Below are 15,683 nucleotides of genomic sequence, written 5' to 3'. Positions count from 1 at the left end.
TACCACTAGAGGGCGTCAGAGACATTTTGGTTTTACTTTTCAACCGTCACCATGACCACTGTCTTCTCCTCTCCTCAGCATGTGGGGAAAACACACAAAAAGTGCTCACTATTATGCAGAAAAATAAGATTACTAACATACTAACTGTGAACATAGCAGTTCAAATCTGAGAAAGAACAGATTGTCTTAACAAAATGTGGAAATGAAATTTATGATATTAGGGAGTTGTACATTTTGGGGAGAAAGTACTGACTGTTCAGACAGTACTTCCCTGTTTGGAGACTTGACCCAGACAGGTCCAGACAGGCAAGGACAAGAAAAAGGTAACTGAAATGGATGAGGTAAGATGGGGTGACGTGAAGAAGATGGTGGCGTGGAAGATAGAAGGTGGCACAATCAAAATAAAAATGAAATTAATAATAAATGAATGTAATCATATATACTCCAATTGTCTGTATCACATAGCACTCTGGGGTAAGGTACAGTTGGTAAGGTACACCTGGCAACCCATGCTCATGAGCAATTGCTGATTGATTAAAATATTTACTTGAGCACATTCAGATATTTGGTATTGATTTCTTATTTTACAGGTGAATTTCCACCACACTATTCCCACTGTGACCAGATAAAACAATATTTTTTTATTATCTCTAAGGTGAAATCTGTATTTCTTCTCTTGTCACTTTGTCCTATTTTATATGTGGGTGTTAGAGAGAAACAGCAGCTGTTAAATTTGTTTTCGGTAAAGAGGAAGGAAGAGCAGATACAGAGTCTGTCTGTACTAAAAATAAAGAAGTTAAAGTGTACTCACATACACTCATCTCTGTCTCTTTTTCTTAGTAGTGTGATTTGACAGCAATAGAAATAGAAACTGTTAAAGCTTTAACACACACCACTGCTCTGTCAGTCAGTCAGTCATTAGAGAGACAGGATGGAGTTCAGTCCACTCGCTGTGATGCTCTGTGAGTAAATGTTCTCTTTGTGTCTTCATTAGAGTGAGTGGTGGGGTATAAAGTTGTTCATCTGCAGTCTGAATGCCCCGAGTGATGAGCTTATTGTGTGATTAGAACAGGTGCAGAATGTTACAGTGTAACCGTCTGTTGGTTTTATGTCCCAGTGCTAAGAGTATCACATTTCAATAATAGTATCTGATGCATATGTGGTGAATTGCAATAAAGAGAAATAACGTAAAATACACAGTGGATAGAAAATTAACACACAAAATGTGAATATTTAGTTGTGGCAGGTTCTGTAAAGTAGTGGTCTACATAAACTGCATTGGGGAAGTGGTAGCAGTGGTTTAGATGTTGGACCTGTGATCGGAAGGTTGTGAGTTCAAATCTCAACACTGCCACTGTTGGGTCCTTGAGCAATGCCCTTAACCCTCAACTGCTCAGTTGTATAAAAATGAGATAATTGTAAGTTGCTCTGGATAAGGCTGTCTGCCAAATTCTATAAATGAAAAACAGAGGTACTATTATTCTTTTTCTATCCACTGTGTATTTTACTATATTTGGTGTATCTAAAATGTGCTAGACTGTGTTCCAGACTTCATCAGTTCCATGTTTTTGTCTTGTTCTCTGATCCTGTTCCCTTTTTAGTGCTGATTTCACTTATACAAGTATCACATCCTCAAGGTGATTTTTATATATTTATAATTCTTTATATTGTGTACATGTTTGATTTGTATTGGGAGAGAGAGGGTTGTGCAGAATTGGTCGATTTGTTAATACATTATTAACAGTTTTTTATAGCTCTAAAGAAAGAAAGTCATTTTAACTCAGTTATTTTTAAATAACTGAGACAAAATACTGCATACAAACCATATAAGAAAACATACAACTGTGTCATCTTGTATCAAATGTTAAATCTAAATGTTTGTTTTAAACACAAAGCATATGTTAAAGCACAGTGAATCTACTGCTTATGTTGTAAAGAGAAAAGCCGTTCTGACTCCATCATTTCATACCAACAGAAAAACCCAAACTGACTGTGAGAGTGAATCCTCAGAGCTCCGTCTACACTGGACACACCATCACTCTGACCTGTGAGCTGCAGTCGACTGGATGGGAGTTTTACTGGTACAAATATAATCAGTATATGCAGCTTCTGGACACTGTATTTACTGACACCAACACACTCAACATGACAGTCAATAATGCAGAAGAAACAGTGTATATGTGTTTAGCACGTAGGCAAAGCATGCTGGGAGAAATCTACACAGAGCTCAGTGATCCAGTCAAGATTACAGAGAGAGGTAGGTCATGATTTGTCACATATTGCAGGTTATAGGAGTGTGAAAAAAATACTTTTTGCAATTCCATATTATTCTATAATTTATTAGATATTATTTTGTTATCTTAAAAATATACATCTAAAAAGTATTTGCAATCTGTGGCTGGTGAGATCCAAGGCTAATTGATAATTGTCCAAGGTGTTCCTATGGAGAAGTTTTCTGTATAGAGACATTTATTTAAGATTTATTGAAAAAGTCTTCAGCGGAGACAGAGGCAGAGCTGTAACTTTAACTTTAGCTGTACGTTATTCAACTTGCGGAATTTTTGAGGACAAAAAAAAAAAAAGAAACAGTAATCAGTAACATGATTATATGGCTTATTTACTAAAGAATGGAGAACTGTTACACTGTAACTAACCTTTTTTGCAGATATTCAACACATTAAATGTTAGATTAAATGTAACAATTATAAATGGATGAAAAGTGTGATGTGTTGTTCTTTCATTTGTTTTTATTCTGGCAAATGGTTGTGGGACAAGAGAGAATAAAAGACTTTAACTGAAACACTGAAAACAATCTTAAGGGAGGTAACAGTGATTCCATTTCATCACACCAACCTGCCACTCAGTATATTTCTGCAACAGCATGACAGGGTGTGTTTTATTCTTTCTTAAACTGTGGTAAATTAATGAAAAAACATATACAATGTATGTCTGAAATCAGAAATCTCAAATGCGTGAGAAATGTAGCTCATGAGTGGCACATGAGAGAAGCATTTGTCCTATTGTCCAGTAAGTTTGAATATTATAATGCCACAGCCATCAGGGGCCAGGACCAAAAGCAGAAATTTGGCTGTGCACTCTGGGTGTGTATCATAGTTTATTTAAATAATAATAATAATAATAATAATAATAATAATAATAATAATAATAATAATAATAATGGTTCTTTGTAAACTAGCTGACCTTTTATGCTATTTCTAATTCATCTGTATGCACTCATAATGACAAACAACACATGACTATGTGAATAATATGTGAAAATGAATTAATCACATGAGAAATGTGAAAAATATAAACCCACACACTACATGTGAGAACAATGTGGGGAAAAATACCTTTTGAATTAGAATCATATGAGAAAATCATGTTAAATCAAATGTCAAAATAAATGTATCAAGTGGAAAAATATGAAATATTTTAAACAATGTTTAAAAACCACATTATTTACATGTAAAATTCATGTGCCTTTTCACAAAGATATTCATTTCTATTCATGATTATTACTGTGTATTCAAAAACTATACAAATTTAAATGTTTTGTATTTGCTGTGTAACAGAGAGACCAGGGGCAGTACTGAGTGTATCTCCACAGAGCTGGCTGACTGAAGGAGACTCAGTGACTCTAAGCTGTGAGGTTACAGACTCCTCTACAGACTGGAAATTCAGCTGGTACACAACTGTTCCCTACAGAGATGCCTTAACTCAAATAAAAGATACTCAAAGCTATATCATGCATGTGAAGCCCCTCTCAGACAGCAGCAGAGGATCTGGAGGCAACTACACTCTCAGTCCTGCTGCTCTTAATCACACAGGAGTTTATATGTGCAGAGGAGAGAGAAGAGAACCAGCCTTACACACACAGTACAGCAATCCACAGCCACTATGGATCACTGGTGAGGAAAAATAACATTACTGGGTTGGGTGTAGGATGTGGATGTGCAAGTGGAAAAATAAATTACTCTAGCATTTTTCTACTATAGAGCTGCCTTTAGTTATTTGCACACAATGAGGACTTACACATGATGCACATGCATCACACACAATTCTGACATTGACCTTATGTCTATTCTTCCTGCCACATATCAGCCTGAGCAAGAAGTAGTATTAAGTCAGAAAAAACATATGGAACCAGTGGCACTGAGCATACATTAACAGTGCCAGTGAGGCTTGCTACAGCCATAGCAGGTCAACATCTACCTGTATAATCAATGTAATTCCTGGTAACCCAGTGAATACTGGGCATAGGGTATTTGGAGTCCAGGGAAGATTGGAGGACATCCAGTAAAGACTGGAAAAGACAGCACTGGGAGTAGGTGGCTGGTAACCCAACCCACTAATTGGATGGATCACACGGAGATGACAGGAACGAATACAGATAATGGGTGCTGGTGGGAAAAGGTGACCACGTTCAAGGAACTATGAATCCACCAGAGAAGAGCGAGATGCGGAGGGAAAGGCCAACAACAACCTTGCACTGCAATGTCAGATCACACAGGGAAGTGGTGGCTCAGTGGTTAAAGGCTCTGGGTTACTGAGCAGAAGGTTGGGGGTTAAAGCCCCTTGAGCAAGGCCCTTAACCCTCTCTCCTTCAGGGGTGCCGTATCATGCTGTCTGACCCCAACTTCCTAACAACCTGGGACATGTGAAGAAATGAATTTCACAGTGCTGTAATGTATATGTGTCATCGTCATCTTCAGATCACTCAAGAGGTCATACAACTGAGAGAGGAAGAAAGACCCTATAGTTCAGCATAAGCTGTCTTGTTTTTCACCAAGGAGAAAAAATAGCACCCGTCTCAGAAGAGCACAGGCAAGAAGAGCAGACACCAGCTAGGAGGAACAAATCAAGTGGCCAAAGGCCAGGCAAAGAGTGGATGCAGACCTTAGCAGAACACTGGAGAGATCACTGAGAAGGGGTGTGGAGGCTAGGCCCAACTTGTTTACCATGAGTGTACAATTACCACCAAGAAAACCACTGCACTGAGACAAAATGGGAGACAAGAGAGGGAGATGGTGCAACTGGTGCAACAGTGATTACAACTCCAAAGGAACTGGAGGGAAGAAAGAATGTCTCAAAGCACTGTAGAATGATGTCAAGCAGAGGTTTGCCAGCCTGCCAAGGGCTGAGTGCAGGAAGAGGAAGGAACGAGCCATTCTTCTACAAGAATCCCTTCAAGCATGCAAGGCAGTTGTAGGAGGAAGCAAAGAGTGGGAAGCTAGAAACGAGGAGCTGGAAGAATACATCAGAAAGCAGTACAGTGACCCAGGAAGGAATGAGCCCTTAGGGTCACCAGGGTATGTGCCTCATCCAGCCCTCCCCTTGTCCCAGTTTAACATCTTGTTCAATGAAGTCAGAGATATCGAATGAAAGGCCAAATCATCAGCAGCTCCAGGCCCCAGACAGATGGTGGGAGGAGTCAGATTGTCATCTGGACAGAAAGCCCCCCACACCCGGTGTAGCAGCTAGGCTACTACACAGTAAATAAGATGGATGAGAAAGCCAACTCTTTCATCTGAAAGTGGCTGGGATTGACCCAATGCCTATATGAAACTGGTCACTTTAGAAAAGGATCCATCAGCATAGTCTACAAGCAGGAGTAGACCAGGTATATATATATATATATATATATATATATATATATATATATATATATATATATATATATATATATATATATATATATATATATATATATATATATCACAAGTGGTCCACTGCTAGTAGGAAAGAAATGAAGAAACTGGTAGTGTCTGAAGTGACAACGATGGAGGATGAGCATTATAAGATCACAGGGACAACAGTGGGGCTGGATAACATGGAAAGGAGTTTGTGGCAGAAACATCAGCATGGTTGACCTGTGGAAAATCTCAAAAGCAAGGCTTAGTTTTCTTATCAGGACAACATGCGACATACTCCCCTGCCCATTGAACCTGCACCAGCGGTTTTCCCAGGATGAATGCTGCCCCCTCTGCAGCTGTCCAAATGCAATTCTCTAGCACATCTTGTCAGGTTGCAAAAATTGCACTTTCCCAAGGGCACTACAGGTGGCAACACAATCAAGTCCTGAGCAGATTGGCTGAGGTGCTGGAGGGGTGTAGACAGGTCATTAGCAGTGGTCATCCTCCACCAGCTTAGCACGTTCGCCTCACACCTCCAGGGTCCAGGGTTCGAGTCCCGCCAGGGCCGTGTGTGCGGAGTTTGCATGTTCTCCCCATGCTGCGGGGGTTTCCTCCCGCAGTCCAAAGACATGCACAATAGGCTGATTGGCGTGTCTAAATTGTCTGTAGTGTATGAATGGGTGTGTGAGTGTGTATGTGATTGTGCCCTGCACCCTGTCCAGGGTGTACCCTGCCTTGTGCCCGATGCTCCCTGGCTCCGATAGGCTCCAGGTTCCCCGTGACCCTGAAAAGGAGTAAGCGGTAGAAGATGGATGGATGGATGGATCCTCCACCAGTAGGTCAGCACATCCAATTTGTTAGAGAAGGTGGGGGCAATGTCATGCCAAGAGTTTCATCAAAAATAGTTCCTTTCACCCAGGACTGGAGAATGAGAGTCTATCTTGGCAGGAAGCTCCAGTTCCCTAGTGAGAGGAAGGAATAGAAGCTGTCTTTGAGAGGAAGAGGCTAAAATATTCAGATCTCATTGCCGAGTGTAAGGAGGCTGGCTAGAGAACCATCGTAGGATGCCGTGGCTTTGTTAGAACATCAACTGTTCGCCTCCTGAGGGATATGGGAGGAACTGGAGCAAACCAGTCGAAGGCCCTGAAAGACCTGGCTAAAGAGGCTGAGAAATGTAGCTTTTGGCTCTGGGTGAGAAGAAAGGAGACTAACATCTAACCCAAGGTCTAGTTGCAGGTGGTGGCAGAGAGACGTCCTTGCCACTGCTCCGCCACCAGGAGACATTCCAGAGTGAAAGGAGCAAAACATTGTTAAGTGGTGGTACCCGGCTGACGACCCTGCAGCTGACCTATGCCATATGAAACCAGTGGCACTGAGCAAACATTAACGGTGCCAGTGGGGCTTGCTACAGCCTTAGTCACTGAGGAGGTTTGTATGGTTTTGGTTGTATTTAGGCATGGTAGCAAGGCTGAAGAAAGAGTGGTAATCCTATGGGCACCGGAGGAGATGTGACGGGCAGTAATGCCATAGCAGGTCAACATCTACCTGTGTTATCAAAGTCCAGCAGCACTGTTTGACATCATGCTGACATTTATATTTTTGTCTGTAAATGCACTCAAACACACTATGGAATGGAATTTGAGTAAAGGATTTTGAGTAAAGGGTTTTTGCTCAAAGAACAAAGGAGGAGGAGACACATCTTAATCAGAGGCATTGTACTCTTACACTAATCGACTCCACATTCCGAAGTGTCCTTGGGCAAGACACAGAACACCAATTTGCTCCCGATGGCAAGCTAACACCTTGCATGGCAGCTCTGCTACCATTGGTGTGTGAGTGCGTGAGTGAATGGGTGAATAAGAACCAATGTAAAGCGCTTTGTAGAACCGCTAAGGCTTCATGACATCAATTTAGTATCTCATGGCTGGTAGGTCTGAGTAACTGTTGGATCATGATATAAATAAATAAATTTAGCATAATTTTTGCTGGATCAATTTCCATTATTTAATCTGTTGAATAATTAGTGGGGAAGCCATATTGTTTAATGAAACTAAAATTAGCTGAGATTAATGTCATAAATGCAATGCTGCAGTGGGGGTTGGGGGGTGTATTGTAGGGTTGAGCATTGGCTGTGGATGGAGAGGAGGTGGGTTAAACCAGCAAGTAACGTGTAATGATTTTTGCTTGTGTTTTATTACTGCCAACCAACTTATGTGTGCTTTTTTAGTGTTTTTGGTGACAGCTATGAATGGGCTTAAAGTTAAGTGCTCGGGATTTGAAGGCAGCAGACTAGGTGCTATTAAAAAACCCTGTCTTGCATGCTTCTTATCAAGAAAACTCACTTAGAGAATTGACTTAAATCAGCTGCATAACCATACTCTTAATCCATGTAAATTTCCCCTCATAAATACTGACTTAATCTTTGGACTAGTTGCTGACACTAAATATAGGTTGTGGAGAATTATAAGTGAGTGGGGAATGTTTAAAGCAGTTGAATAGCACTAAAGGATTCTTCTCATTTAAATGGCACTGTTTAATTAAATGAGGTGTAAATGTGTTCAGTGCAAGCTATGCCAAGAAAATACAAAAAAAAAGAAAAAAAACATAAATGAATTACAGCTTTCTGTGTTTAAGGTGAATCTCCTCCAGTCTCTCTAATCATCAATCCCAGCAGAGCTCAACACTTTACTACAGACTCTCTCTCACTGAGCTGTGAGGGCCAGAGAAACTCTACTGGATGGACAGTGAGACAATACACATACAGTGAGAGAGTGTTAGATTGTTCACGGTGGGGATTATTTACAGGCTCTACATGCAAAATCATTCCAATCGACACATATCACACTGGAGTTTACTGGTGTGAGTCTGAATCTGGAGGGAGCAGTAATCCTATCAACGTCACAGTGCATGGTGAGTCTCTGAGTCTCCCATTGGGAGAACCATTCAATAACACAAAACCTGTTTATCTTAGTACATTACCTGTAATGTTCCTGCAATTTCTAAAATTCTATAACTCCTTCTGCTAGGGTGTTATGGCATTTATAAGAGTGTAAGTATGGAAGATTTTTAGAGCAGGTATCATTAAGTGTGCATCAGACAGATACCGAATAACAGATGCCAGTATCAGAATCTCAAATTCTAAGACAGCAGCACTACTGCACAGTTAAATGTTTTCTCAGGGGATAGTTCCACAGGTTTGGTTCTGCAGATTCCACACGTTTAGTGTGCATTAATCAATGCACCGATAAATTAGAGAAGTTCTAAATCTATTATCTAAACATCTCATAGTGTGTGGATTTCCTTACTGGAATCATATTATGTTGTACATGCAAATTTCTGCGTTCTAGATGGTGATGTGATCCTGGAGAGTCCTGTCCATCCTGTGACTGAGGGACATCCTCTGACTCTACGCTGTTTATATCGCTACACAAAGTCCTCAAACCTCCAAGCTGATTTCTATAAAGATGGATCAGTTCTCCAGACACAGACTACAGGAGAGATGATCATCCGAACTGTCTCAAAGTCAGATGAAGGTTTCTACCATTGTAAACACCCAGAGAGAGGAGTGTCACCGAAAAGCTGGGTCTCAGTCAGACGTAGGAAATCCATTTCTTTTGATTAGATTCTCCCTTTCACAATAAAGTTTCTTTGCACAGTGTTTAAATGTAAATTACGTTCTCTTTGTTTCCCCTAGGTTCTAGATCTAGTGGTAGAACAACAGGAGTGGGTGTAGGAGTGAGCTTGGCCTTTTTCTTCACCTCTTTATGGATCATATTTATCCTGCTGTCGTGCATCAAAAGAAAGAAAGGTTTGACAACTGCTTTGGCTATATTATGTACAAAATAATAAGAACTTCTAAAGAATGGACTGATATTGTCACATGAGAGATTACACATTTTATCCAGTATAAAAAGTATTTTTTTAAAATAAGTGAAATTCCTATGTTAGAGTTCCCAAGCAAGCATTCATAAAAGTAATAAAATATGTATATATTAAAGGATCTGGGTAAGGATCTGAGCGATTTTGATAGGGGTCAAATTGTGATGGCTAAATGACTGGGTCAGAACTCCGAAAGGCAGATCTTGTGGGGTGTTCCTGGTATGCAGTGGTTAGTACCTACCAAAAGTTGTCCAATGAAGAACAACCGGTAAACTAGCGACAGGGTCATTGGCACCCAAGGCTCACTGATGTGTGTGAAGTTTGTATGTGCTAGTGAAGGCTAGCCCATCTGGTCCAATCCCACAGAAGAGCTACTGTAGCACAAATTGCTGAAAAAGTTAATGTTGGCTATGACAGAAAGGTGTCAGAACACACTGTGCATCGCAGCTTGTTGCATATGGGGCTGCGTAGCCGCAGACCGGTCAGAGTGCCCATGCTGACCGCTGTTCACTGCCGAGAGCACCTACAATGTGCACATGAGAATCAGAACCTGACAGGGAGCAATGGAAGAAAGTGGTCTGGTCTGATGAATCACCTTTTCTTGTACATCATGTGAATGGCCGAGTGCATGTGCGTTGCTTACCTGGAGAAGAGATGGCATCAGGATGCAGTATGGGATGAAGGCAAGCTAGCGGAGACAGTGTAATGCTCTGGGCAATGTTCTGCTGGGGTTATGGGATTTATGTGAATGTTACACTGACATATACCACCTACCTAAGCATTGGTGCAGACCTATTACACCCCTTCATGGGAACGGGATTCCCTAATGGCACTGGCCTCTTTCAGCAGGATAATGCACCAGAAGCTTTGTGTAATGTTCACATTAACCACCAGAATGGGGGAAAAGTGTGATCTCAGTGACTCACTGACAGTGGCACGGTTATTGGTTCCAGACGGGCTGTTGTGAGCATTTCTATAACTGCTGATCTCATGAGATTTTCACGCACAACAGTTTTTAGAGTTTACTCAGAAAGCTGAGCCTGCAGTGGGCATAGGATCACCAAAACTGGACAGACTGGAAAAACTGGTCTGATGAATCTCGATTTCTGCTGAGGTGCACAGATGGTAGGGTCAGAATTTGACACTATAGTATGATGTGTTCCAGATCAGAACAGAAGGTCTTCAGTGTTGGTATATTCCGGTGGTCACACCAAGCCTTGTTGTTCAAAACAAACAATCCCCGTCCTTTGCTCTTGCCAGAAAATTCTTTAATTCTGTCTACACGGTGTATGAAAAATCTTCGTGCTTCCATGGCTCTGTCTGATATGTCCTCTCTTAGCCTTGTTTCTGTTAGGCAGATTAAATTGCTGACTGCCGTTTGTCTTTGGAAAAGAACCCGCACTCTCAGCTCACAGATTTTGTTGTCTAAGGACTGGATGTTTGCTAGGAAAATTCTGTGGAGGACAGCTAGCCTAGTCTCCTTGGCCTAATTAAGATGCCAGCTTTCCTTTCAGCGACTCCAGTTGTAGAACAGCAGTTCTCCAGTAGTGTTTCTCGGTCATACATGATGATGCTGAGTACATTGTTCACAAAAACATTAAAAAAGTCACTAAAATCGACAAATGACTGCTAGGTTGTTTGGGAACACACCGATGCTTGGCGCCATCTTGGAATAGATGTATAAAGCAATAAGAACAGAGTATAAAGCGAGTTTTGATTTATCACTTAAATATGGAAAAATATCTTATTTAAGGTTATTTAAAGAATTAATAAATAAAGGGTTTGATGAAAAGGCCTTGTTTAGAATATTTAAATCATTATTATGGTCAGAGCTCTGATTGCAGTGTAAGAAACAGTATATACAATGTAGATTGTATAATATTAAATATGGACATACTCATTAAAACATGTTAAATGTCATATATTCAATATATAATCATTTTATAAAGCCACAAGATGTAAAGTCATATTTACAGCTCAATGAAACCTTTTACTTATTTTCATTCCAGTCATATTCAAGCTGTTTAAATAATGAAGACTTTTTATTTAGTTTTATATATGATTTTACTACAGATTGTGCAATTAATATGTATACTTACACTCATCTAACTACACGCTGTTATTAGTATTATGTCCATATTTATTATTTGTAACTATTACTTACTGTTGTTGGGTTCTTTTTGTAGTTACCCTCTTTGTTGCAATGTAATTAGAACTCTGTAAGTGTTTCCTTCACTATTTACACCCTGTTCAGATGTAGAATCTCTCTTCCTCTATAGAAAATCAGCAGGACACCAATCAGACATCAGAGCAGAATCAGAGTCAGTCAGGAGCTGAAGACTCTCAGTCAGGACACACACCACTTCAGGCTGGTCAGACACTCTGTCAATCACTGTTTATTTCAATATCTGTAATAAAGAATAAAATATTTATTTTATATTTATTGTAAAATTATATCCTTTCTAATAAGCAACAAATAGTTTTCATGAATTCAATTGTTTTATTATTTATGTAAAGAATAAAATATTGTGGCACACTCTTATGCGGATAATAGTGACAGGTAATGTGATTAAACTGAATTGATTTTACCACCTGAACAGCACGTCAAGTGTTGTATTCCTCTTATACCACAAGAACGACACGTCATATTTTTATCCACTTATAGTTACATTTAACGTTGGGAAACGTCCTCAAGACATGTTACGTTCTAGGTGTTATAACCACTCATTCCCTCACCAGCCTCGTGCTTATCAAAGAGGCAACACGCTGAATAATAAATACAGCTAAAGGAAGTAAACACTAGAGTTTAAAGAGCTACTGGAGACGAATAATGCCTTATTACATTTACATTTTCGGCATTTCACAGACATCCTTATGCAGACTGGTTTGCATTTGATCTCAATTATACAACTGAGCAGCTGAGGGTTAAGGGTCAAGGTCCAGCAGCAGCAACTCGGTGGTGCTGGGATTTCAAACAACATTCCAATCAGTAGTCCAAGGTCTTAAACACTGCGCTACCACTGCCCATAAGCCTGATGTAGTATGTTTATGAGTTATGACTGATGTATTACACGACGAAAGATTATTTGAATGGTTTTGTTCTACTGCAGGTGCTGATGCTGAACCCAGTGTTAGTTTTATGAATTATGCTGATCTTGATCTACAACCGCTGAATAAAGAAGCGAGAGTACAAGGTAGAGGAAAATGAAGAAACATAACTTTGTATCATGGATCACCTGTATCGTGTCTAACATCTAATCTTGTTTTATGTAATGAATAAAACACAGCATCTTGCTGTTATAGGAAATTAATCAATTACAGGTTGGTATGATGTAGGCGTTCCTGTTACCACCCTTAAGTTGATTATTTTCCTATAACATCATGTCCTGCAGACTTTTATTCCTTTCATACCGCAGCAGTTTGCCAACAGCTACACATTTTAAACCCTGTTCTCCCTTGTGTAATAACAGTTATAAACAGTTTTTCCCTCACAAGTCACTCTTCTCACAGATCTTTCTTATTTAAATAACATCTCTTAATCTGTTCATTTATTTAATTTACTTACTAAACCCCTGATTTGCAGCTGCACTACTTTCAGAGCTGCTGTTATAGAAAATTAATCAACACCTTCTGACCAATCATAATCCAGAATTGAACAGTATTGTGGTATAATATATTTTAATTGTGTATAAAGTAATATCAAGATTGTTTTCTATTTTATAAATTAGAATGGTTGTAACTTTTGGGAGATTAATTCATGGTGTATTGCTCCCCACTAGTAAAGGCCAGTGTGGGTAATGATACTGTCTACTCAGACCTAAAGCTGAACATGGAGGTAAGACTCATGACATTTACAGTATAAAGCTTAAAAGACAAAGCAACCACCATGAAGTAATCAATATACTTAAAGGTGCATTGGGTAGAATTTGTCATCTAGCAGTGACAGCATTCATGTACACAAAACCGCGCCTCACAGAATCTGAAAGAGTTCATCCATGTTAGTTTGGTAGCTGTCTAGATAACTTTCCATCATCTCATTCATCTCATTCTATGTCCTAACTGGGCCAAAATACTGAAACGCTAAATAACTTACTGATTTCTTGCTGCAGTCACTGATTCAAAAAGTTAATAACATCTAGTTTGTTATATCAGTATAGCAATAATAGTAATAGCAATATCAAGAGAAATGTATTTATAAATGTATTCATGTGATCTGTTTTTCTGTCTGCAGTGAAACGTGTATGCTGATGGAGCCACAGTTATCAAATGAATAGCTGGAAAATTGTAATTTCTATTTTTTCCTAAAAATGCTCGGCTGTTAGACTGCTATGTTCTAAACGTGGCTGATAATAAACACAATGGCATGGAGAATTTGCACACTGACGGATGAACCTGTAGGTGCCAAAAACATCAGCTTTTTCCCAGAGATCATGGAATTGTTTTCTCTTGTATCAGTCCCAATCTCTGGAATATAATCCCTATATAAGCTTTTAAATCCAGATGTTTAAAAAGTGACTTGTTTAACTTGGTAGTATTAGTTACAGTACATTTTTTTTCACAGTTACTTTAAAAAAAAAGCCCTCGTTTGTTTACAAATTTTTCAACTTGTCATGCATTGAGAATAACAGTGTTCTATGTGGACCAAACCTACAGTGAGCTGCTTTGTTGGATGTAAATAATTACCACCACTGCAGCTCTTTGGATCACAGATCTCAATCAAACTACCAGATTTAAGGTCTTAGGGAGTTTTTCCTCGCTACAGTCACTTGTTGCTTATTAGGAATTTAAAACTATATTGGGATTTTTTTTTTTTTTAAAAGCTGCTTTGTAGCAGTGTATGTTGTTAAATGTACTGTACAAATAAAATTAAATTACAGGCACTCTGGGGTATAAATTTAAAAATAATTTTTTGAACTGAGTAATGGGTGGTACGACCATCAATTTACAGTATATCATGGCAAAAAATTTAAATTATCACAGTATCAGTATGTCTCAATATATATTTTGCAGCAAAATGCTTATTTATTTAGTCATGTGTGTAGTTACTAGGAACAGGGCCGTAAATAGGAATTTTGGGCCCTCTTAATGACACTGGGGTAGGCCCTTATACGTACTCACTGACTACTTTAGAAGGAACACTTGTACTTTTTCTCATTCATGCAATTATCTGATCAGCCAATCATGTGGCAGCAGGGCCATGCATAAAATCATGAAGAAGAAGGGGGACTAGTTGAGAGTGACCACGCTTCCCATTCCCGCTCCCAAAGTCAAGCATAATGATGGACCTTGGAAAGTTGGGAGTCAGCGCTCGTTATGATTGATTGAATTAATGAGTCATTTTTGACATTTGGTTGGGGAACACCTCCATGTTCATCTTTTGTTAGCAACAAGCTAGCCAGCTAACTGTGATGAGTGACGTATACTTTCCTTCTCAAAACAGTGAACTGTATATTATAGATTTAACAAGTGACAATGCATTTATGTTGATTGATCTAAAGCAAATTTTTATTTAAGAAGTGCTAATTTGTTTACTGTTGATGCTGTGTGTGTGGCCATGTTGACTTGACGTCACTTGCCGAACTCGGGGGTTGAGTTAAGAATTCGGAGTTAAGGGAGCGTTTTATTTGGTTTTTTCCACCTATGCTGCCAAGCTGGATACATTAAACTTTACTTGGACAGAATTGTGTCCTGTGCTTTTTCTAGATATTTTAACAATGTAATATAGTAGCCTATCAAAACACTACAATACACACAGGCATGAGTTAACATCCTCTGTATGGGAATCTAATTGACTGGCTAGCTAGCAAGCTAAATGACATTAGCCACTCATATGTTGCTTCCTAGCTAATTTTACACCATCAATCCAATGAAATTAAACTAGCTTAGCAAGGTTAGCTTCATTTGAAGAATTGTGTTCTTTACAAAACAGTTTTCAATGGAAACAATGCTTTCAAAGGAAAGCAGTGGTACAGTATGCATTATAACCTTCGTTGTGTTGCTTGGCATGTTAAACTGTATATAGCAGCATACCCAGTAACTAAAATGAGCTAGCTAACTTAGTTGGTTTGCTAATTACCAATATGCTGCTAGCTTTTTCTCTCACCTTTCTTCAAAAAGAAGGTGGTTGTCCTCTGGAGCTCTCTCCACTACTCCTTACTTCTCTCTGCT

At 39.3% G+C, this 15,683-nt stretch overlaps 1 protein-coding gene across 1 annotated transcript in view; it reads left to right on the top strand.

The window, feature by feature from the left end:
* The window catches only part of LOC128610748 (uncharacterized), a 48,439-nt gene extending 34,284 nt beyond the window's left edge, over nt 1-14,155 (top strand). Inside the window, exons 18-28 of the mRNA XM_053630166.1 lie at nt 995-1,007; nt 1,470-1,637; nt 1,976-2,257; nt 3,576-3,911; nt 8,271-8,546; nt 8,984-9,232; nt 9,331-9,444; nt 11,795-11,887; nt 12,626-12,709; nt 13,295-13,350; nt 13,747-14,155. Of these exons, the coding sequence (XP_053486141.1) occupies nt 995-1,007; nt 1,470-1,637; nt 1,976-2,257; nt 3,576-3,911; nt 8,271-8,546; nt 8,984-9,232; nt 9,331-9,444; nt 11,795-11,887; nt 12,626-12,709; nt 13,295-13,350; nt 13,747-13,749 (1,674 nt within the window). The 3' untranslated portion in view covers nt 13,750-14,155. The remainder of the gene's footprint in view (nt 1-994; nt 1,008-1,469; nt 1,638-1,975; nt 2,258-3,575; nt 3,912-8,270; nt 8,547-8,983; nt 9,233-9,330; nt 9,445-11,794; nt 11,888-12,625; nt 12,710-13,294; nt 13,351-13,746) is intronic.
* Nucleotides 14,156-15,683: the final 1,528 nt, after the last annotated feature.

Source organism: Ictalurus furcatus, chromosome 7 (genome assembly GCF_023375685.1).
Source record: "Ictalurus furcatus strain D&B chromosome 7, Billie_1.0, whole genome shotgun sequence".
Classification (NCBI taxonomy): Eukaryota; Metazoa; Chordata; class Actinopteri; order Siluriformes; family Ictaluridae; genus Ictalurus; species Ictalurus furcatus.
Note: the sequence above shows the minus strand (reverse complement) of the source record. Positions and strands in the feature narration are given on the sequence as shown.